This window comes from Hypanus sabinus, chromosome 6 (genome assembly GCF_030144855.1).
Source record: "Hypanus sabinus isolate sHypSab1 chromosome 6, sHypSab1.hap1, whole genome shotgun sequence".
NCBI classification, from domain to species: Eukaryota; Metazoa; Chordata; class Chondrichthyes; order Myliobatiformes; family Dasyatidae; genus Hypanus; species Hypanus sabinus.
In genome coordinates, this window is record NC_082711.1 from 130,298,291 (window position 1) to 130,322,683 (window position 24,393).

A 24,393-nucleotide genomic window follows, 5' to 3' on the forward strand; every position below is an offset into this window, starting at 1 on the left:
TGACTGCATTACCAAAAGCTTACTGTTTAATTCACATAGGGCAAAAAAAAGCCGTTGTCCCATCGTGTCTATGTGCACCATTTTCCCCAAATCCAGGGTTTTTCCTATATTCCAGGTGGGTCCCTTCAGTCACTGCTGGCAATTTACAGTGGCCAATTAATCTACCAATGCACTCATCGCTCATTGATAAGTTAATCAGCAATTGTTTTTTTTTATTTGGATGCAAAGAATTGAGGACATTATTGACTTCAGTGCTTGCTTTTAATGAGATAGGAAAATGAGACAAGGAACAGAAGGTCCTGACTTTGGGAACTAATAGGAAGTGAGATGCCTCAAGCCCACACTCATACTGGAGACAAGACCGACCCCAGATGCTGGAATCTGGAGCAATGCACAGAGATGCTGGATGAACTGGGCAGGTTATCTGGACATCTCCCTCTTTCTTTCCAATCCAGATGAAGGCATAATCTATTTCTCTCTAAAAGTACTGCTGAATCTTTCCAGAGCCTTTGTGTGGCATCCCTGTTGTTGTTTGAAGATAGTGTAGTTACTCTCTGGTCTTTTGCTGCCAATCTGTACAAAGCGTAGCTCTCCCAGATATTCCCTCAAACACACATCATACTGTGATACAATTCTGAAGTTCACAAGGTTTAAATTATTTAATAGGGGAGATGGCAAAAGTTCACAGTACAATGACTGTGGCCTTAATATTAGAATCAGATGGTTTGCTGGTACTTTGGAGAAAATTTGCTCTGTCTGGAACTGTAACTCAGTGTAACCAACTTCGATTTTCAAATGAAATAACTGAGTTTTTGCTACCCAAGGCTCTTGTGGCTTATAGAACTGAGTCAGGTAAACAGAATGGAAATTGGTGTGATCTCGATTGTGGCAGTTTTAACAGCTGCTTGGAATTAATTCATCAATTGGAAACATGGAGCCTGTGGGAAGTTGGTGAGAGCATTGGTGGTCCACTTGAGCGGGCGAGCTCCACAATCTTTGAGGAAACTGAAATCTAAAGGTAATTGAAGCAGAAGGGAGGTTTCAGGCCTACAGTCCACAAACTGGCCTCGATTATTCTTATTTCTGCTTGACCAGCAAGACCAGCGTACTTAAGTCACCTACACAGGTTGATTGGGTGGTTAACACAGCATAATACGTGAATGCCTTTATTAGGCATTGAGCTCAGAAGCTAGGAAGTTATATTGTAGGTTTATAAAACTTCTTAGGCCACATCTGGATACTGCATAAAGTTCTGGTCGCCCCATTGTAGGGAGGATGTAAAGGCTTTAGAGAGGTTTTCCAGGATTAGAGAGCATGTGTTAAAAGGAGAGATTGGACAAACCTGGATTGTTTGTTCTGGAGTGGCAGAGGCTGAGGGGAGATCTGACAGAGGTTTATAAGATTTTGAGACACACAGGTAGAATACACAGTATCTTTATCCCCATGGTTGAAATGTCTAATATCAGAGGACATGCATTGAAAGTGAGAGGAGGTATATTTCAAAGGAGATATGAGGAGCCAGTTTTTTTTTAAATACACAGAGTAATGCGAGGCTGGAATTCACAGCCTGGGGATGGTGGTGGAGGCAGGTACATTACAGACTTCTAGATAGGCACATGAATGTGAGGAAAATGGAAGGGTGTGGATATTGGTTAGGTAGAGAGGGCATTTAGTTGGCCTTTTAAATACTAATTGAATTGATTCAGCACAATATTGTGGGCCAAGGGGCTTGTTCCTGTGCTGTACTGTTCTCTGCTAGGGAGGACATGCAGACATAGAGCAAGCACACTTTCTAGGAGCACAGATCCAAGGCTTTGTAGAACAAGGTGGAGCCATCTGTAGGACATGCTCATTCCTCAAATCTGTTTAACAGACTTCTCTGAAGTTGGAAGTACATTTTGCAAGCTGATCTTCCCAGGGTAATAGACATGCTTTTACAAATGCAGCTTCTGACTTCAGTCATGTTCTTTAAATAACAAAGCAAGATGAAAGAAGATAAAGGCAGAACAAAAGCCCAGGAAATGAAGCTTGAGTCCAGTTCTATGTGTCAAACAACAGTTCCTTCTTTCTCATGAACCTCAGGACATTTTCTCATAACCCCAAGGTCCCTTCTAGGATCTTGTCCTTTGAGTTTAGTTTAAAATTCTGTTGCTTAGTTAACCATTTAAAACACACAGTAACCTTTTTAAAATTCCAGCAAAAAAATGTCAAATCAACTGACAAGGAATGGGGTTATGTATCCTGTGGAGTGAGCACTCCAGAGTTCACGTGAGGAGTCTTTGAAATAGGAAGAGGAAAGCAAGACTGTGGAATAGGCTGCACTCCGACAGTATCTCAGTAACACAACACATCCGATTATGGAAACTACTTACAAATGAGACACAGGCAGCCAGCAACAGGATCCGCACCAGAAGCTCTTCAAACTGCTCCAACACCAATTCCCACAGGGACTTCCCTAGAAAACAGACAAGCATCATCAGTTTTATCTGGCACAGGCAAGTAAACTGACTCACTGTGGAATCTTTCAGATAAATACACTTCAAATGATAAAACTCAGAAATGATCCGCTATCAGGCGGCTGAAGAGTCCGATGACTTGGGAGAGAATAAAAAGTTATTGGCAAGAGTGCGGGTCTGAACAGTCGGAGCACATTAGTTGAGGTAAACATAATACACCTCTTCACTAAAAACCACGATTGGAGCGAGTAGCCCCGCTTAAGCCTTATATAGACAAATCACTGCAGGTAACTATTCAGCTGTCCTCTGAATAGTGAAATTAAATCTACCTCCACTAATCCTAACCACTCACTGGCAGCACGACCAAGGAAATGATTGTAGACTTCAGGAGAGAGACAGCAGGGGTCCACGAGCCAGTCCTCAGAGGATCAGAGGTGGAGAGGGTCAACAACTAAACTGGGTGTTACTATTTCAGAGGATCTGCCTTGGATCCAGCACGCAAATGCAATTACACAGAAAGCTCAGCAGCACCTCTACTTCCTTTGGGAGTCCAAGGAGACTTGGCATGTCATCTAAAACTGTGAGAAACTGTCGCGGTGTAGTGACTGGCAGCATCATGGCGGGTACGGAAACATCAATGCCTTTGAACAGAAAGTCCTACAAAAGGTAGTGGGTTCAGCCCGGTACATCAAGGGTAAAGCACTCACAATTACTCAGCACATCGACTTGAAACAGTGTGGTGGGAATGCAGCATCCATCGTCGGAGATCGCTGCCACCCAAGCCATGATCTCTTCTTGGTCTAAGGTACAGGAGCCTCAGGACTTGCACCACCAAGTTCAAGAACAGTCATCAATCTGTCATCAACAGTTATTTAACCCAATCATCAGGCTCTTGAAAAAAACCCTGATAACTACACTCAACACACAAAATGCTGGAGGAACTCAACAGGACAGGCAGCATCTATGGAAAAGAGTACCGTCGATGTTTCGGACTGAAGGGTTTCAGCCCAGAATGTCAACTATACTCTTTTCCATAGATGCACCCTGGCCTGCTGATTTCCTCCGGTGTTTTGTGTGTATTGCTTGGATTTCCAGCATCTGCAGATTTTCTCTTGTTTGTGAAAACTTCATTCACTTGCCCACCCATTGAGATGTTCCCACGGCTAATGATCTCACTTTAAGGACTCTATTTCATTATCACATGTTGTTATTATTTATTGCTATTTATTTATATTCACTTTTGCACAGTTTGTTGTTTTCTGCACTCTGGCTGACCTTTCATTGATCCAGCTATTCTATAGACTTGCTGAGTATGTCAGCAGGGCAATGAATCTCAGGGCTGTATATGGTGACAGAGATGCATCTTGCTAGTAAAATTTTCTTTGAACTCAAGTTTCTTTAAAAACTAACATCACTGTTGGCTCTTCCACAGATCACCTTCATCCTATGTTCCAGACTTCTTCAGTCGTCCACCAATAGAACGTTTCTCTCCACCTACTCTGTCTATGCTCTTTAAATCCCTTAACCAGAGCCCCTCAAACCTTCTCTGCTCCAAGAACAACCCAGCTTCTGTCTGTCCACACATTAAAGTTATCCCTTCTGTACCCTCTCTAAAGATTTTACATTTTTTTCCAGAAGATGGACAACATTCTCCATTCTATAGCTCAATTTGTATAGCAGAGGATCCTGTTCTCTTTTTAACTACTTTTTCCACTTCCCGTTATTGTGAGTGCACTATGCACTAGGAATTGTGCCCTGTCATCCCTTCCAGACCCCTGGTCCTCAGGAAATACACCTATGCTAGCAGATATTTTGAAGATTCTGACCAGGGCCACTGCAATTTCCATCTCCTCTTTAGAGCAATCCCTGTGGACCTTACTTTATTCAGTCGGTGATCATCTTCTACTAAAGCCTCCCTCATAATAGTGACCCAGCAATGCTTGCCAGAAGGCCATGCAAAGAGTGATAACTGGAGCACGTTTCACACTGAAAGAGGGCAGCAATTGAAGACACCAGTCTGCCATTGGAGGGAGGAGGCATTTAAGAGAATATTAGACTAATGTAAGAGTGTCTTGTACAAAGTGAAACCTCCAATCAGAGCTAACCAAAAGTTTAAAAATCCTCAGGTTCAGATGTTTACTGAGCTCCTCTGACAGTCCTTGGGCCCCTTCCCACACTGCCTTTCATCTCACCGGGCTCTGACTCTTCCCTGCTCCCTCTAAACTATAATTACGTTTACCGAAATGTTACCTTGTAGAATCTTAAAGAAAGTCCTGAGTGTGTTAGATGATTAAAATACCATTTGATCGTCTGTAAAATCTGCTAGTCCCCAGCATACCAGAATAATAAGTTTTTATGGCATCTTTCAACTGCAATCCTGGATGGTGCAATGTTAGCATAACTGAAGCTCTCTCTCTCTCACCCCCCCCCCCCCCCACCCCCCAGAACAGCCAAGACTGAAGGGAGGGAATGACTGAATTACACTTGGCTGAAAGACCCACCTATTGAGTCTGAAGGCTCACTTCTTTCCACAACATAGCCAGCCCGTTTCAAATGCAGGCACTACAATGGTGTTTCCTGGACATCTTGCCTGTCACTTGGACTAGTGACAACCCCACCCCTGGCAGAGTGCTGAAACCTCCAACAAGCTGCAGACATCCTTCCTTTTAAAGTTTATTCAGTCGGTCCCAACACATTTGAAACTAGTTGATCTCACCAAACACCACTTTAGTTTAATTCTGCTTTTTCTGTCAGTTCATTTTCTCTGCTAAGTCTTCTTTCACCATCAAATAATCCTAAATTTGGCATTCCAGGGAGGTTAGCAGTCAGCTAAAAGTCAGACGCACCGCAGAGGGGCTAGGAGCATCTCTCATTCGAACCAGTGTTGTCATGGAAACAAGTGGCAAGGTCTGGAAATACATGAGTTTGCTCACAGTGGCATCCATCCAAAAGAAAGCCCTGACAGGGAACTAGGAACTCACTCATTTCTTTCCGAGTTCCTGGAATTCCCAGCTGGAAGAGTGCCATCACACATAGCACTGCAGTGCACCAACACCCACTCAGGGCAAGTAGGGATGGGTAATACACACCAACAGCATTCCTATACCCAGACCAAAACTAACATCTGTGTTTGTGCTGCTGGTGATTGGATTTCAGTGCAAGTAGGCTCGGAGAGCTTGCAGAAACATGCCAGAACTTGACTTCATCCTCCATGTAACTGCAGTTCACTGAAAAGAAGACCAGCTCATGTTCCTGACATGCTCAGACTACATCCTAAAACCATGCTGGTCTTTGGAACACAAGCTTTTCCTAATAACACACCAATTAAGCATCATCCTATCATCCTTTGCAACACCAGAGGATAGTTGAGTCCTTCAAAAATAATTACAAGGGGTCTTGCAGACACTGTGTGAAATTGTGATCTCCATTCCCAAGAAAGGAGCTGGTTGCCATAAAGGGAGCGTGAGAAAGGCTCACCAGGCTGGTTCCAGGCAAGGTAGGGTTTGCACTTCTCTGAGAGTTTAGGAGAATGAGGGGCAACGTCATTGAAACATCCTCACTGGGCACAACGGGCTGGTTGTGGGGGGAGGTGCTTCCCCTGCCCAAGGATCAAGTGTCACTGCCTCAGGAGGAGCTGGTCGCTTTGGACAAGGAGGAAGAGGAATTCCTTTACTCAGTAGGGTGGTGACTGGCTTGGAATTCTGTGCCCAGGAGGGAGGAAGGTGGAAACTCTGTCATAGCATTCATCCTGACAGATATTTGCATATTAAGGGATGTGGAGATGATGGGGATAATGCTGGAAGATGGAGCCAAGGCAAGAGCTTGGTCATGACCTGCAGGACCAATACATATAGAGATGCTGGGATCTGGGGAGGAAAAAAAGCTGCTAGACTCTTGCCTGCGGCGAGTCTCTTTGCTTAATAGTATTGGTCCATGGTATAAAAAAGGGCTGGTTACTGGGTTACTCCAGCAGCTTCTTACTCTCTCTGTCCTACAACATGGAAGCAGGCCATTTTGCACAACTTGTCCACTGTAAACAGCAGGATCCTTTGCATGTTAATCCTATTGCCAATACTTGGTCCATTGCCCTCCATGCATAAGCTCACTTGGACTCTTCACAAATGCTTTCAGAGATCCAGCTTTAACCACTCTCTCATGACGCACTCTGGGTGTAGGCCTTCTGATATTCCCTCTAACTTTCTTACTCCTACCCTGAATACATGTCCACTAGCTTTATCTCTCTCTGATATTGAGAACATGTTTCTGCAGTCTACCCTATCTATACGCTACAACATTATCACCCTCAGTCATGTCCTCTGCTCTAGAGAGGGCCAACCTGCCTTCTCCAGTCTCTCCTCATAACTGAACAGCTTCATCCCAGGTAATGCAGAAGTGAATCTCCTCTACACTCTGTCCAGCACCTTGTGACCAGACTACACACAATAGACCCACAGAGGTCCAAGTTTGGAGCACAGCCTTCCTACTTGGAGTCAATGTAATTAGTATGAAACCACACTGTCCTTGCGCAGACAAATTCAAAGCAAGGGACATGGATGGAATGGATCATGAACCTTTCCCCCCATGGCAGAAGAGTCCAAGATCAGAAGATACAGGTGTGAGCGGAAGTCTGAGGGCTTAGGAAAGGGCTAAGGAAGCATTCTCTCACTCAGAGGGTGGTCGCAGTCTGGACCGTACTGCATGGTGAAAGAGGCAGATGCCTTCAAGCTTTAAGCAGCATTTAGATGACTAGTTGAATGGCTGAGGCTGTGGGTCAAACGCTGGTAAATAGGTTTGGCATGGACAACGGCCAGCATGGACAGGGCAGGCTAAAGCTCTCATGAACACTCACGAGGAAATCTGCAGATGCTGGAAATTCAAACAACACACACAAAATGCTGGTGGGACACAGCAGGCCAGGCAGCATCTATAGGCAGAAGCAATGTCGACGTTTCGGGCCGAGACCCTTCGTCAGGACTAACTGAAAGGAAAGGTAGTAAGAGATTTGAAAGTAGTGGGGGGAGGGGGAAATGCGAAATGATAGGAGAAGACCCGAGGGGGTGGGATGAAGCTAAGAGCTGGAAAGGTGATTGGCAAAAGGGATACAGAGCTGGAGAAGGGAAAGGATCATGGGACTGGAGGCCTCTGGAGAATGAAAGGGGGAGGGGGGGGAAGCACCAGAGGGAGATGGAGATGGAGAACAGGCAGAGTGATGGGCAGAGGGAGACAAAAAAAAACAAACAACTAAATATTGTCAGGGATGGGGTAAGAAGGGGAGGAGGGGCATTAACAGAAGTTGGAGAAGTCAATGTTCATGCCATCAGGTTGGAGGCTACCCAGCCGGTATATAAGGTGTTGTTCCTCCAACCTGAGTTTGGATTCATCTTGACAGTAGAGGAGGCCATGGATAGACATATCAGAATGGGAATGGGACGTGGAATTAAAATGTGTGGCCACTGGGAGATCCTGCTTTCTCTGGTGGACCGAACATAGGTGTTCAGCGAAACGGTCTCCCAGTCTGTGTCGGGTCTCACCAATATATAAAAGGACACCGGGAGCACCGGCCACACATTTTAACTGGTATCGCAGGTTGTCAGTATATTTTGTCTAGGCTAGGATATTTTGTCATCAGAGCTTTAGCCTGCCCTGTCCATGGCCTCCTCAACTGCCAAAATGAATCCATTGACACTGCTTCTCCTTATAGATGCTGCCTGGCCTGCTGTGTTCCACCAGCATTGTGGATGAACACCCACTTTTGTTTTCTTCCTCCACTACTGTCAGACTACTCTTCACTGTATGGTGCCAAAGAGAAGCCGAGGGTACTTGAATACAGGGAACACAAAAGGATGACAAAAAATCCAGCCGTGGTACTGACCACCTGCGATACAGAAACAGCTGCACCTGGCCAAGCTGTTCCAATGTAGTTACAACACTGGTAAAAACAGAATGGAACATGCAACTCAGAAAGTAAACTACCACACCATTAGCCTCGTTGCCAGCCCAGACTCACTGAAGGCATCACTGACTATGCTATCAAGCCACACTTATGCACCAGTAACTGTTCACTAGCAATGTTTGAACAGCGGTATATCAGAGATTGTGCCTCACACAGTTCAGTGAGTGTGCAAACCAGTGCTTTGCAGAAGTTTCAGTGTCTGAACAGCAAGCAATCAGAGATCTGGATTCATTAGCATGGTCAGATCAAAATACGGCAGTAGCAAGCGGAGTGGGCTTTGCTGGAATGGACAGTGTTAGAGGGAGGATTTGAGGCCTGAGGTAAAGAAGGCAAACAGATAGGTAGATTTTTTCAGCCTATTTATTTCTTTACATTTGCACAGTTAGAACAGTTGGGATGCCAGGCAAGCGAGTTGAATGCCCCCCTTGCAGGATCTAAGAAGGCAGGGAGACCTCCAGTGTCCCTGACGACTTCAGCTGCAGTGGACTTGTTGTGGAGACAGATGATATTAAGATGCCAGACAAAGTCAGGAATATAAAGGATGAACATGGTGGGACTAATGTTCTGTGATGCATATATTTCAATGTAGGAAAGGCAGATGAGCTCAGGACATGGCTCAACACATGGAATCATGATACTGTAGCCATTAGTGAGACTTGGTTGCAGGAGGGGCAGGACTGACAACTCAATATTCCAGGGTTCCGTTGTTTTAGATGTGACAGAGTGGGGATGGGGCGGGAAGGAGTGCAGTTACTAGTCAGGGAAAATGTCACAGCAGTGTTCAATCAGGACAGACTGGAGAACTCGTCAAGAGAGGTGTTATGGGTAGAACAGAGGAATAAGAAAGGTACGACCATGTTAATGGGGCTTTTTTTTTTATAGACCACCCAACAGTGCAGGATTTAAAAGAATAATGTTTGGAGAGATCATAGGCTGAAGCAAGAAATTTTAACTTTCTACATATTGACTGGGACTCACATTCTGCAAAAGGACTAGATGGGATAGAGTTAGTCAAATGTGTTCAGGAAAATCACATTCAGAGAATTTGAAACACTTGATCTCCTATTGGGAAGAGAGACAGGGAGGTGACAGAAGTTTGTATAGGGGAACACTTTGCATCAAGTGACCATAATGCCATTAATTTTAAGGGCATTATGGAAAAGGTCTGGTTCTCAGATTGAAATTCTTAATTGGAGAAAGGCCAATTTTGATGGTATCAGAAAGGATCTGGCAAGCGTGGATTGAGACAGGCTGTTTTGAGAAACGTTGACAATGCAAAGCTTGTATGTGCCTGTCAAAATAAAAGGCAACAATCCCAGGTCTAAGGAACCTTGGTATTTAAGAAATATTAAGGCCCTAGTTAATAAGAAGAAGATGTATAGTTGGTGTAGGCAGGTAGGAGCAAATGAGGAGCTTGACTATAAAAAAAATGCAAGAGAACGCTTAAGAAATCAAGATGGATAAAAGGTGACATGAGGTTGCTGCATCAGACCTGGGTGAAGGAGAATCCCAAGACCTACAAATATCCTAACAGTAAGATGATTACAAGGAACATAATTGGTCCTCTGGAAGATCATAATGGTGATCTATGCATGGAGCCAAAAGAGATGAGGGAGATCTTCAATGCAATTTTTGCATCTGTATTTATTTGGGAGACGGACAGTCTGTAGAATTGAGGCAAAGATGCAGTGAGGTCATGGAAGAGGAAGCATTTACAGTCTTGAGGTAGATTAGGGTGGACAAATCCCCAGGGCCTGACAAGCTGTTCCCTTGGACACTGTGGGAAGCAAGTGCAGAAATTGCAGGGGTCTCAGCAAAAATAGGTGACAGGTGAGGTGCCAGAGGACTAGAAAGGCTGTAAACATAAACCAGGATCTGACGTCAGTCGTGGGAACGCCATTGGAAGGTATTCTGAGGGAATGGGTACATGAGTATTTGGATAGACAAGCACTGATTAGGGATAGTCAGTGTGGCTTTGTGCATGATAGGTCATGTTTAACCAATCTTATAGAGTTCTTGTTTAGGAAGTTACCAGTAAAGTTGATGAAGACAATGCAGTGGTTGTTGTCTACATGGACCTCAGCAAGACATTTGACAAGGTCCTGAATGGGAGGTTGGTCAAAAAGGTTCAGTTGCTTGGCATTCAAGATCAGGTATTAAATTGGATTAGACATTGGCTTTGCAGGAGAAGCCAGAGAGTGGGAGTTGATAGTTGCCCGTGATTAGTGGAGTGCCGCAGGGATCTATGCTGGATCCGTTGTTAATTGTCATCTATATCAACAATCCTGATGTTAACTGAATCAGCAAATTTATGAATGACACAAAGATTGGGGGTATAGTGAACAGCAAGGAAGACCATCAAAACTTGCAGTGGGATCTGGATCAGCTGGAAACATGGGCTGAAAATTGGCAGATGGAATTTAATGCAGATAGTACAAAGTGTTGCACAAGGGTAGGTCTTACACTGTGAACTGGAGGGCATTGAGGAGTATATAGAACAAAAGGGATCTGGGAATACAGATCCATAATTAATTGGAAGAAACATCATTGGTAGATAGGGTTATAAAGAAAGCTTTTGCAACATCGGCCTTTACAGATCAATGTATTGAGTACAGGAGTTGAGATGTTATGTTGAAGTTGTACAAGATGTTAGTGAGGCCTAACTTGGGAGTATTGTCTGCAGTTTTGGTTACATACCTACAGGAAAGATGCAAATAAGGTTGAAAGACTACAGAGAAAATTTATAAGAATGTTGCCACCTCTGGAGGACCTAAATTATAAGGAAAGATTGAACAGTCAGGGCTTCATTCCTTGGAACGTAAAAGATTGAGAGGAGATTTTTTTTTTATAGAGTCATACAAAAATTATGAGGGGTATTGATACGGTAAATGCAAGCAGGCTTTTTCCACTGAGATTGAGTGGTACTACAACTGGAGGTCATGGGTTAAAGGTGAAAGATGGAATTTTTAAGGGGAACATGAAGGGAAACTTCTTCACTCAGAGGGTGGTGAGAGTGTGGAATGAGCTGCCAGCGCAAGTAGTGCATGTGATTTTAATTTCAATGCTCAAGAGAAGTTTGGATAGATGCACGGATATGGATGTATGGGTGGCTCTGGTCCAGGTGCAGATCAATGGGACTAGGCAGTGTAAATGGTTCGGCATAGACTAGATGGGCCGAAGAGTCTCTGTGCTGTTGTTTTCTATGACTCCAATGCCTAGCTTGAGTTTGACTGTGGCCACTCACTTCCAGGCTTCAGAGCAGCCTTCATCCAAATATGGACTACAGTTGAATTCCAGGGACACCAAGGACACACTCGACTCAGAGTGGCAACAAGCCCGAGTAAAACTGATGTCAAAGAACAATCAGGCAAAAATGATGTAGTGGTTAATACACTAATTGGTCACATGGACTCATCAGCTAGAAGGGCTTATATTGTGCTGTATCTTCAAACAAACACTAGAAGAGAGGATGTTTGCTGTTCCATTCACATCTCGCCTGATAACAAAGTAATCCCAATCATGGGCAAACAGAGCCAGAAGACATCAAAGCAAGTATCAATCACACCACTGAAGAACCAGCAAAGACATCCTCAACAAGAGATCTAAGGCACAGTCCTGAGACAGTCCCCCAATCTGGTATCCACTGACTTGATGCTTTAACAAGTGCATCACACAAAGGTTGTGACAAGAGCAGATTAAAGGTCAGTATCTCCACAGCAGAATTCGCAAAGAATATCAACCATCACCAATTAGAAGCATGAGGAACACACTTCAATTCCCGGATCTGTGCCCTTATGACGCCCTGTAATTTCATCTCATGCAGGAAGAAGCAATCTACATGACAGGCAGCCCAACAAGCATTCTATCACTGTGCCAGGACATGGTGGCTGCAGCGTGTACCTCAAAACATTGTTCTCTAGCAGATTTACAATTGTTTTTCAAGGCATATTCCAAACTCAGCAACTCCTCCAATGTAAGCTAGTACAGCAGATATTCAGCAATATCACCAGCTACAAGCTCCCTTCTAAGTCACACAGTCTGTTGCTTTGGAAACAGCACCCTTTATCACTGCTGGGACAAAGACCTGATAATCTCTCCTTGTGAGCTCCATCACACATTCAAGGCAACATGACTTCAACTGGCAGTTTAGCAATGGGCAGCAAATGATGCCAGCAACATAATGTTTGTAGCAAATCTTCTCAGCTGATCTAATTTGAGAAATTTTTGAAATTCACCCAGTATTTATGTGACAGTGCAGTGTTTGTTGAAGGTGACGGGGGACGGTTCAGTGTTTGTTGAAGGTGACGGAGGACAGTTCAGTGTTTGTTGAAGGTGACGGGGTGACGGGGGACGGTTCAGTGTTTGTTGAAGGTGACGGGGTGACGGGGGACGGTTCAGTGTTTGTTGAAGGTGACGGGGGACGGTTCAGTGTTTGTTGAAGGTGACGGGTTGACGGGGGACGGTTCAGTGTTTGTTGAAGGTGACGGGGTGACGGGGGACGGTTCAGTGTTTGTTGAAGGTGACGGGGTGACGGGGGACGGTTCAGTGTTTGTTGAAGGTGACGGGATGACGGGGGACGGTTCAGTGTTTGTTGAAGGTGACGGGGGACGGTTCAGTGTTTGTTGAAGGTGACGGGGTGACGGGGGATGGTTCAGTGTTTGTTGAAGGTGACGGGGGACGGTTCAGTGTTTGTTGAAGGTGACGGGGTGACGGGGGACGGTTCAGTGTTTGTTGAAGGTGACGGGGGATGGTTCAGTGTTTGTTGAAGGTGACGGGGTGACGGGGGACGGTTCAGTGTTTGTTGAAGGTGACGGGGGACGGTTCAGTGTTTGTTGAAGGTGACGGGGGACGGTTCAGTGTTTGTTGAAGGTGACGGGGGACGGTTCAGTGTTTGTTGAAGGTGACGGGGGACGGTTCAGTGTTTGTTGAAGGTGACGGGGTGACGGGGGACGGTTCAGTGTTTGTTGAAGGTGACGGGGGACGGTTCAGTGTTTGTTGAAGGTGACGGGGTGACGGGGGACGGTTCAGTGTTTGTTGAAGGTGACGGGGGACGGTTCAGTGTTTGTTGAAGGTGACGGGGTGACCGGGGACGGTTCAGTGTTTGTTGAAGGTGACGGGGGACGGTTCAGTGTTTGTTGAAGGTGACGGGGGACGGTTCAGTGTTTGTTGAAGGTGACCGGGGACGGTTCAGTGTTTGTTGAAGGTGACCGGGGACGGTTCAGTGTTTGTTGAAGGTGACCGGGGACGGTTCAGTGTTTGTTGAAGGTGACGGGGTGACCGGGGACGGTTCAGTGTTTGTTGAAGGTGACGGGGGACGGTTCAGTGTTTGTTGAAGGTGACGGGGTGACGGGGGACGGTTCAGTGTTTGTTGAAGGTGACCGGGGACGGTTCAGTGTTTGTTGAAGGTGACGGGGTGACGGGGGACGGTTCAGTGTTTGTTGAAGGTGACGGGGGACGGTTCAGTGTTTGTTGAAGGTGACGGGGGACGGTTCAGTGTTTGTTGAAGGTGACGGGGTGACGGGGGACGGTTCAGTGTTTGTTGAAGGTGACCGGGGACGGTTCAGTGTTTGTTGAAGGTGACGGGGTGACGGGGGACGGTTCAGTGTTTGTTGAAGGTGACGGGGGACGGTTCAGTGTTTGTTGAAGGTGACGGGGGACGGTTCAGTGTTTGTTGAAGGTGACGGGGGACGGTTCAGTGTTGAAGGTCAAATTGAACGTCAAATGGTGAATGGATAGACTTGCTGGAGATGGCCATTACCTGCACACTCTGACACAATCTGTAGTCAAGTTGTGTTGGAATGATGGGAGGAGGAGGATTTGGTCTGAACAAATGACTATGGTCGTGTTCCACTGCATCCCTAGTGACAATGCCGTAGGCCTTGGAATGGTATCCCTCATTTATTCGTCTTACATCAAGTTCTCTGTTTGAATTGTACATAAATCAGGTGATGAATGTAATGATGACAACACATGGATGACAATGTGACGTTCGCTGCTCAGTAGGTTATCCTCACTGAGACCTGTGTCACTGCAGAATTCCTGACATCTGTGACATGTCTAAACACTCTCACAGTTTTACTTAAAGGTTCATTATTTCACAATCGAAAACTCCAAAGAGGTTTAAATGCCATAAGCAAATCCATGGGTTTCAGAAACAATTCATTGCAAGTAATTTAAAATACAAATGGAAAAGTTAATATTTACCTTCTTCCGCTGGCAGCTCTGGTTCAGGAAGACCATAGAAAAGAAGGAGAAATAAATATATTAGTCAATTAATCAACAACTGGGACTGAAAGCTTCATAATTTTGAATGTCAGCTTCAATGACTCATGCCAGACTTTGCCCAAAATTTGTTTTGAGAGCCAAGAATCCCAATATTTATTAGGCAAGCAGCTTTCACATTTGATACCAGTTCAAGCAATTTGTAAAGTCGAAATTCATGAAACACCCATTGTGCCTACCAAATTCATTCAAAATTTACACTGAATAAAAAGAGCATTTTAAATTCATCCTCATCAATGCTCCAAAGCCCACCCCAGATGGACAGTTGAGAGGTGGGACTCTTGGGTGGCTTTCTGAAGCATCTTACTCCACAACAGGTATCACAGCCTCTCTGAGCCGGAGATATTTGGATAAAAGGCACAGAACAGGCATCACAGCCTCTCTGAGCCGGAGATATTTGGATAAAAGGCACAGAACAGGTATCACAGCCTCTCTGAGCCGGAGATATTTGGATAAAAGGCACAGAACAGGCATCACAGCCTCTCTGAGCCGGAGATATTTGGATAAAAGGCACAGAACGGGTATCACAGCCTCTCTGAGCCGGAGATATTTGGATAAAAGGCACAGAACAGGCATCACAGCCTCTCTGAGCCGGAGATATTTGGATAAAAGGCACAGAACAGGCATCACAGCCTCTCTGAGCCGGAGATATTTGGATAAAAGGCACAGAACAGGCATCACAGCCTCAGTAGTGCCAGAGCACTGTGCAGACAATGAAGTGCTGCTGAGGGCAGAGTTGCTGCTGCATCGTAGGTAACTCACCAGCTAATCTGCCGTCAGGAAGATCTCACAGAGAGCAAGGGTTAGCCTCCTTGATCTTGAACGGTAACAGGGAAACCTTTTCATCCACTCAGTGGAAGTGGGAGGCAGAACTTCTGATAATAAAGTACCCTCTAAGTGATATACTGGGATTGTCAGCAATGACCACATGCATCAGTCTGCACTGAGACTTGAACCCACAACCTTTTGGCCATGAGAGAAGACTCTTCAATTAATGTGTCTCACTGTGGGGTTCTACACAATGGCAATCCTTTTATACCGTTTTAGTGAAATTTTAGCACAAGGAGAACCATTAACTCATGGTATTTCAGAAGACGTCAGTGAGGCAGGGGATGAAGAGCCGGTCACTGGAGCAGGTTAGGAGTGTGGCAATTCCTTGTCCGGAGAGCGAAGGATATCTGGAACCTGCCGACAGCTGGAGTGGCCGTCTTTAGACAGAGGGAGCTGATTCACTTCACACAATATAATCTCCTGAAATAGTATCCATTTTACAGCCATCCTGACAAACTGACTGGGTTGACTTTTGTCTGGATGGTGGGAGTTGTCAAGGTGTTTTATGACCCCCCCCCACCCACGGGAAATGACATGGCTGGTCACCTGGTTGTGAGGGGCTCTCGTTGGGCATCTCAGCCACACAACCGCACCACGCTCATCCTGACAGCAAGCTGAGAAGTTTAGAAATCCCAAGATTGCTCAGCACAAGACAGGATTTAATCTGCCCTGCAGAATCCCGAAGACTGATCAAGGAATGGGTCTAAGGTGAGAATAACAGCCTCTGAAGATGAGAACTGGCTTCACATTCATTCACTTCAATGCTTCCTATTTCACTAAACATTGGAAGACAATGTAAATATTCCTGAAACTGATTGATGCAATTGGATAAACATGTGAAAGTTTAAACCAAATGAAAGACAAAGTTACCTTTCAGATCTGGTGCTGCAAGACATATAAGGATGTTCCTTTGGAAAAGCAAAGATTGTTTAAAGCCTAGTGGATAAACTTAAGAATCGCAGCACACCTGATGAATGGTTTGTCTTGTCTAGATAAAAGCCAAGCCTTGGGAACACACCAAATAAATGCCAGAGTCTATGTTAGTGAAAATTCAGTTGCACATCCCTGCAAATATTGAACCCCTGTGAATAATCACCTCAGGCACTGCTTAACACCCCCCAGTATCCTGAGCCTCTCCTTTGTAAGTATTGACTCTCCAGCCTCCCCTTGCAGTTAGGATTCTGCCCCCCTCCCCCCACACACACACACTGAGGTGTGCATCCACAGGCCTATCCCTGCAGAGAGGTGGCAGTCTCTAGATCAGCTGGCATATTTATGTGGTTCTGCCACCCAAGCCAGCTTGGGTCCAGCCGGGTTTTGGTGCTACCCTCGGCCCTGGAGGCCGCCCTCGAGTGAGAGGTCTGACAGGTGGGCAGCTGCACCACGTGTAAACTGGCTGAACAAGCAAGACACACGGGACTAGCAGCACATCCTTTGGCAATTCTCATTCACCCCTATACTGCCCAGAGGAACCAACGTGCACACACGCTACAGGGGTGCTGGAATTTCTAATCAATGGTATCCCACCTCCTTGTCAAAGCCAGTGCATCACTGTGCAGGGAAAGCAGCAAGCTAACAACATCCTGTACGTGACAGAGCTGAACATCAAATCCAGCCACTGAGGAGAAAGCCCAGAACTGCTGTGAGTGATGAGACAAGAAACCAGTCTCTTCAAGGGATGCACGCGAGGTGAACAGCACGAATGGAATAGGTGGGGGTTACCAAAATGGGGGCAATTTCAGGAATGCTCCAGGTTTGAGCAATGGCCATGTTCAAAGTAAATTGCAGATTTTACAGCAATCGATAGATAGAAGCAAAGGTAAATACTGCTGTCTGCTGTAACTTTAAAACAGCTTTGCACAACACATTTGTGCTGAGTGATCGAACAGCCATGTGTGGAATGGACACAGAATCCTGTCTAACAGTCCACAAGGGTTATTAACATATAAAAGGCAAGCCATTGGAGACAGGGATCTGTCCTCCTCCAGATGATCACTTATGAAAGCAAAGAGCTGATCTACACAAGGACCTAGTCAACAGCAGTCACTGACAGGAACCCACTCCAGTGTCAGTGTCAAGTACACACTCACCTTTTGACAGCTGCTAACCTCAGACATTTTTAAAATAAACTTTATCAGAGTTTATTGTATGAAACATTGTTCTCCCACCCAGCCCCACAAGGACTACAGAATCACATTTCACAGCACCTTCACACACAGCAACCCCATGAGTTCCCTCCCTAGGCTCTCCCATCTCCCCTGAACATCCCTTTCTAACTCAGTTTCTCACTGACAATTTCCACTGCTGTGAGTTGTTGTGGAGTGGGGCTATCAGACAGAAAAGTATCACAAGCAACCCAGACCACATCGTAACACACTGCCCAGACCCAGATTTCCATTCCAGATTCTGGCAGCTTCAGGAATGGGGAAAGGAGGAGGACCTTTCCCAGTAGCAACCAATTCAACACACACAAGCAATGAAAATTGGGATCGTCCCCTTTGTAGAGCTCAACAACACACCAGAGTCTCATCAACACTGTCCTGGAGGGCAGGGTGTGGTTCAGTAAGAAGCATCATTCAGCTGATGGGAAGAAGGGTTATTAAAACTGACACCATCTCAAGCCAGATACAATATATCTAGATGTCTCGTGCAATGAAGATTGTAGAATTCAAATGACAAACAGTTGGGAGTTGCAGTTCAATACATGGATACATCACCTTGTTTACCAGGTATGTATGAAGCACCAAGTGTTCTTTGCCGAAGACAGCAGAACTGTGGAGAAGGAAAGGATGGGGACAGGTGACTGGGATCAGTGATCTTGCTCAATGAGATCATCAGGATCACCACAGCCAATCCGCAGCAAAGGTTTCTCAATCATTGTTGTCACTTTGTCTCAGACACTGCTGATGCTGAGAGAGAGAGATTCCAAGGAGTGATCAAGTAGGGCAATCACCCTTCAACATTATCCAGCTGCTTCTGGGAATTACCAATTGACATGGTTACTGGGTCAGAACATCCTCAACACCTACAGTGTCTCCTTTGGCAGATGATACATTACAGGCCGACAACTGGTGTGGTATTGCCCCAAGTTCAAGAGATGGACCTCTTGGAGTTAGCCTTCTGCAGGAATATCTTTCCAACCACTATAGTATGCTGAGAAAAAAAACAGCAAGGGCCAGGGTCTTGAAGTTAAGAGCTGCTGATGGACAAGAGATTCCATAAATGCTGCAAATCTTAAGCAACACACACAAAATGTGAGGAACTCAGCAAACAAGGCAGCATCTATGGAGGAAAATGAACAGCTGATGTTTCAGGCTACGACCTCTCTTCAGAACTGGAAAGGAAGAGGGCAGAAGCCAGAATAAGGTGGGGGGGGGGAGAAAGGGAGAGACCAGCTTTTTTTTTGGGGGGGGGGAAGGGAAGTGAGTGAGAGGAGGGTGAAAGGAAGGTGATACGAGGAAGAGATAAAGGGCAGAAGAAGGAATCTGATGTGAGAGGACAGTGGACCATGGGAGAAAGGGAAGGAGGTGGAGATCCTCCAGTCATTGACTGATCATTCAAAGTTCAAAGTAAACTTATATGAAGGTACATACTCTATATGTCACCATATACAACCCTGAGATTCATTTTCTTGCAGCAATCACAGTAAATACAAGCAACACAATAGAATCAAATAAAGACCACACTCAATAGGGGGAGGGGGAGGGAGAGAATAAACCACAAACTGTTCCAGCTGCTACCATTCAGGAAACAGCATAAAAGCCAGGACCAACAGGCTCCAGGACAGCTTCTTCCACCAGGCCGGAATTCTGATTAAGTCACACTGATACAATTGTATTTCTAGGTTATAATGACTGCCCTGTTGTACATATTATTTATTACAAATGACTATAAATTACACATTTGGATGGAGACGTAACGCAAAGATTTTTACTCCTCATGTATGTGAAGGATGTAAGTAATAAAGTCAGTTCAATTCAATTCATTGGCATCAAATGGGTTTGGAAAGGGGAGTTGATGTGGAAAGAGCTGTAGCTCAGTGTCCTGGAGCCTGAAGGAGATCCACAGTAATTCTATCCGAGGATCGAGGTCCTGCCTGGAAGTAGACTTCTGCTGGGGGCTGAGAAGTCTTGGTTTTGCATGAGGGCTCTGCCTGGAGTTCTGGCCTGTCCAACACAAGTCAGGACCCCAGGAGTGGTGACTGTTGCCCTCCACTCCAGAGTGCTGCCACAAGAAAGCAACATCCATCAAAGACCCCCGCCACCCAAGCCACATCCATTTCTTACCAGAAGTTACCAAGGCCTTTGGCTGCACACAACCAAGTTTAGGAACAGTTATTACCCTACAATAATTAGGTTCCCAAATCTCTTGGACAGAGGGCGGCAACCCGCGGCTCCGGAGCCGCATCCGGCTCTTTCATCTCTGTGATGCGGCTCCCCGTGGTTTGTTAGTTTTTGAAATGTAATTCGAAATTTGAAGATTATGGTGATCTTGTACAATCTAAAAACGTTGTGGAGACCCCATTTCCTGGCACATCCGAACCGGCTCACAATTAGCCACCGTTCCGGCTAAGGGAGATAGCCTACTGGGGTTTGTGAGTACGTGTCTTTTGGAGCATCCGCGCCCACGGGGACGGGTTGAGGGAGGCTTTAAAGCAAGGCTGTTTAGTTCGAATAAAGTTACCTTTGACTGCAGTGTCTTTATTTTAGCGCTGCGTGTAGCACACCGCTACAACGTGTTTTTAATCGCTATTAATATACATCACCACTGCCAATGCCTGACACCCGCCAGTTTCTTTTAATTCTTTGATCCAAGGTAGGCTACCTATGGAGTAACCTTCAACCCAACGTCTTTTTTTCGGAGTTCAAAATGTTTTTGTTGCATGCAGAAATGTAATTTCGTTTTATCTGCAGGAGTTCATCAATTTCATAAATGCAACACTTTATAGTTTGTTTATACATAGCATAAAGGCAAAAAAATAACTGTTGTATGCAGTGTTATTTCATTTTAAATGTCAAACGGGTTTTGTGGCTCCCAGTGTTTTCTTTTCTGTGGGAAATGGGTTCATATTGGCTCTTTCAGTGGTAAACGTTGCCGACCCCTGCTCTTGGATAACTTCAAATTTGCACTACTCTGATCAGATTCTACGATCACGCAGACTCACTTTCAAGCTCTCGTGTTCTCAGCACTATTTTTTAATTGCGCATTGGCTGTTTGTCAGAGTTTGTGACAACTTTCTGCTAGTTCTATCGTTGCTCCAGTAAATGCCCACAAAAAGATGCATCTCAGGGTAGTATATGGTGTACTGTGATTGTAAATTTACTTTGAAACCATGGTACAGCCTGAGGTTCCCCAGCTCACACAGCAGACAAGCAGAAGAACCCACAGCCAAGCACAAGCTTCACAGATCATGCTACAGGCGCAGAACATACACAGGACCCCGATGAAGGGTCTCAGCCTGAATCGTCCATTGTTTATTCATTTCCATAGATGCTGCCTGGCCTGCTGATTTCCTCCAGCATTTTGTGTGCATGTTGCATTTTCATCCTCAACTCATTCCCCATTAAAAAATGGACTCTGGGACCAATTTCCAGGCAACAGAATAAACAAAATGTGTGGGTTTCCGTTCATTCACGTAGATAAACAGATGAGTTATTACAATGTCAAAGCAAACAGGACTGATCACATTTCACAGTATGGAGACTAAGTTTCTCCTGCACCCGGTATTTATCTTCTGTCCACTTCACCTTGCTCCCTAAGCCCTCAGCCACAGGACACTGCCTGCTACTCCCGCATGTTTACTGCAGAACCACCAGCAAGAACCTCAACTCCGCTCAACCAAGTTATCTCAAGACATCTTTTATTCAATGGGAACCTACATAAGTGTTGAGAACAGGCATGATTGGTATTATCCTGGCCAAGAACAGAAGTTGGAAAGGTTTCAGTGAACTTCCAGCAGTATAGTACTCCATTCCAAACCTCCTCCTCCTCCACCCTGTTGGCTCACATCTTCTGGAAAAGACACACCACCCAAGTGGAAACCTTTCCATCGAGTATTGGGGGAAAATGCAGCTCTGCAATGTTTTTATCTCAGAATTTATTGCTAATTTCTATGGAGTCTGAGCCAACACCCACGTACATGACCAAGGCTGGAGATTAGGAACAGGAAACCTTCTCAGACAGCAGCAGAGCTACCATCTATGTTTGACCACTCTGCAGTAATATAGCGCGTTCTAATCTGTTATGACTTTCAGATGATTTGTGGGCTATCCCAAGATAGTAATTACTTTTTAACAAGCCTTTCTTGTTAACATTATTACTTGCAGTTCCTTTACTAACGGAGACACCAAATAAAAGTCGGAAGGTATGAAATCAGTGCCAAACAAGAAACAGGAACAGCAATTTGCTTTTTAAAATGCAGACAAGTATCAATTGTAGTCCATGTGACAGGGCAGCAGTGCCTCAATGTACCACAGTGCCTAGGGCGGGGGTCGGCAACCTGCGGCTCCCGAGCCATTTGTGGCTCTTTCACCTCTGTGCTGCGGCTCCCTGTGGCTTTGGGAAATAATTGGTCAGTATTTAATTAAAATGTATTTTATGTTAGTTTGTTAGCTTTTGAAATGTAATTCTAAATTTGAAGATTATGGTGATCTTGTACAATCTAAGTGTGGCGACACATTTCCTGGCACATCCGAACCGGCTCACAATTAGCCAGCATTCCGGCTAAGGGAGATAGCCTACGGGGGTTTGTGAGTACGCGTCTTTTGCAGCATCTGCGTCCATGGGGGCTGGGTTGAGGGAGGCTTAAAAGCAAGGCTGTTTAGTTCGAATAAAGTTATTCGACCGCAGTTTACTGACTGCGTGAGCACACCGCTACAACGTGTTTTTATCGCTATTAATATACGTCACCACTGCCAATACCTGACACCCGCCAGTGCGCGATTTCTTTAATTTTTCGATCCAAGGTAAGCCAACTATGGAGAATTCTAAAAAAAGAAAAGTGACTGAAGAAAACAGAACGTTTAATGATACGTGGACAGATTCATTTGCTTTCACTGTTGACGAGACTGGTTTACCGGTATGCTTAATATGCAATGAGAAACTAGCAAACAACAAAAAGTCAAATGTCGCAAGGCATTTCCAGAATAAACACGCAGCCTTTGCTCAAAAATATCCGGATGGAGATGAGAGAAAAAAAGCCGTTTCGGAACTGATGCGGAAGGTTGATCTGAGCAAAAATCATTTCCAGAAATGGATGAAGTCTGGAAAATCAACGACATACGCCAGTTATATTGCCGCTCAGGAAATAGTCAGGCACGGGAAGCAGTTTACAGATGGTGAATATATAAAAGAATCTTTCATTAAGATTTCAGAACATCTATTCACGGACTTTAAAAACAAGAGTGAAATTGTGCAGAAAATCAGGGATATGCCCCTCTCTGCAAAGACTGTCAAAGACAGAACCATAAAAATGGCAGAAGACATCACAAGACAGCAAATTAAAGACATCAATTCAGCTGTGGCCTACTCGATTGCCTGTGACGAGTCTAAAGACAAAGGTGATATTGAACAAATAGCGTTGTTCTGCCGGTATGTAAACTCTGCCGGGCCACAGGAAGAACTGATTGAGTTGATACCTCGAAAAGACCAAACACGGGGGGAGGACATCTGTGAGGCTGTCTTGAATTATTTAAGAGCCAAAGGAATAAAGACCACCCATCTGGTGTCAGTAGCTACTGATGGGGCGCCGAATATGACGGGAACGCACAAGGGATTTGTGGCTTTACTGCAGAAGTCGCTGGACAGAAAGCTGCTGACTTTTCACTGCATCTTGCACCAAGAGGCACTGTGCGCTCAAACATTTCCTCCGGAATGCACAGAAGTAATGGATGTTGTCATTCACATTGTCAATAAAATAATGGCAAAAAGTTTAAATCACCGTCAATTCCGTTTGTTACTGGACGAGCTGGAAAGCGCATATTCTGATCTCCTGCTGCACAACAAAGTCCGGTGGCTGTCCAAAGGGGAGGTGCTGAAACGCTTTGTCGCGTGTCTGGAAGAAGTGAAAACTTTCCTGGGCAGCAAAGGGCTCAACTTTCCTGAGCTGGAACAGCCAGAGTGGCTGGAAAAGCTACATTTCATGGTAGACATGACAGCGCACCTGAACACGCTGAACACAGCTCTTCAACGGGGTAAGGACGTACAGCCCTGCACATGTTGGGGGATGTTTTGGCATTCGAGCGCAAGTTGACGTTGCTTGCCAGAGATTTACAGAAAGGCACATTGTCTCACTTCCCCAATTTGAGAGAGTTCAAACAAGGTCACGACATGATAAATTCGGAGTATTTACATTCTGCAATCATCGCAATGCAAACATCGTTTGGGAAACGCTTCTGTGAGTTCAGAGAGGAAAAAAACACATTATCCTTCCCGGTCACTCCCCTAAGCATCGATCCATCCCTACTAAATACGACTGCATTGTCAGGTGTGAGTCAACCTGAACAAGTATGATAAATATTTTAATTGCCTATTATTTTACGTATATTCATATGTTTTCATTGTTCAGTGAAATAGTCCTTTTATTTTTCAGGTTGACAGCTGGCTGACGTTATTTTTGGTTTGCTGCTGGCGGCAAATTTAAGTTTGGCGTTTTTCATAAATACAAGGACTCAAATAGACGTTGAGTATTTTACTTAAAAGTAACCTTCAACCCAACGTCTTTTTTTCGGAGTTCAAAATGTTTTTGTTGCATGCAGAAATGTAATTTCATTTTCTCTGCAGGAGTTCATCAATTTCATAAATGCAACACATTATAGTTTGTTTATACATAGCATAAAGGCAAAACAAAACGTTGTATGCAGTGTTATTTCA

At 45.0% G+C, this 24,393-nt stretch overlaps 1 protein-coding gene across 1 annotated transcript in view; it reads right to left on the bottom strand.

Moving 5' to 3' along the window:
• Positions 1 to 24,393, bottom strand: part of atp2a3 (ATPase sarcoplasmic/endoplasmic reticulum Ca2+ transporting 3) — a 299,782-nt gene that overhangs the window by 246,386 nt on the left and 29,003 nt on the right. Inside the window, exons 2-3 of the mRNA XM_059972937.1 lie at positions 14,614 to 14,631; positions 2,373 to 2,455 (exon numbers count right to left, since the gene is read on the bottom strand). Coding sequence (XP_059828920.1) covers positions 2,373 to 2,455; positions 14,614 to 14,631 — 101 coding nt within the window. The remainder of the gene's footprint in view (positions 1 to 2,372; positions 2,456 to 14,613; positions 14,632 to 24,393) is intronic.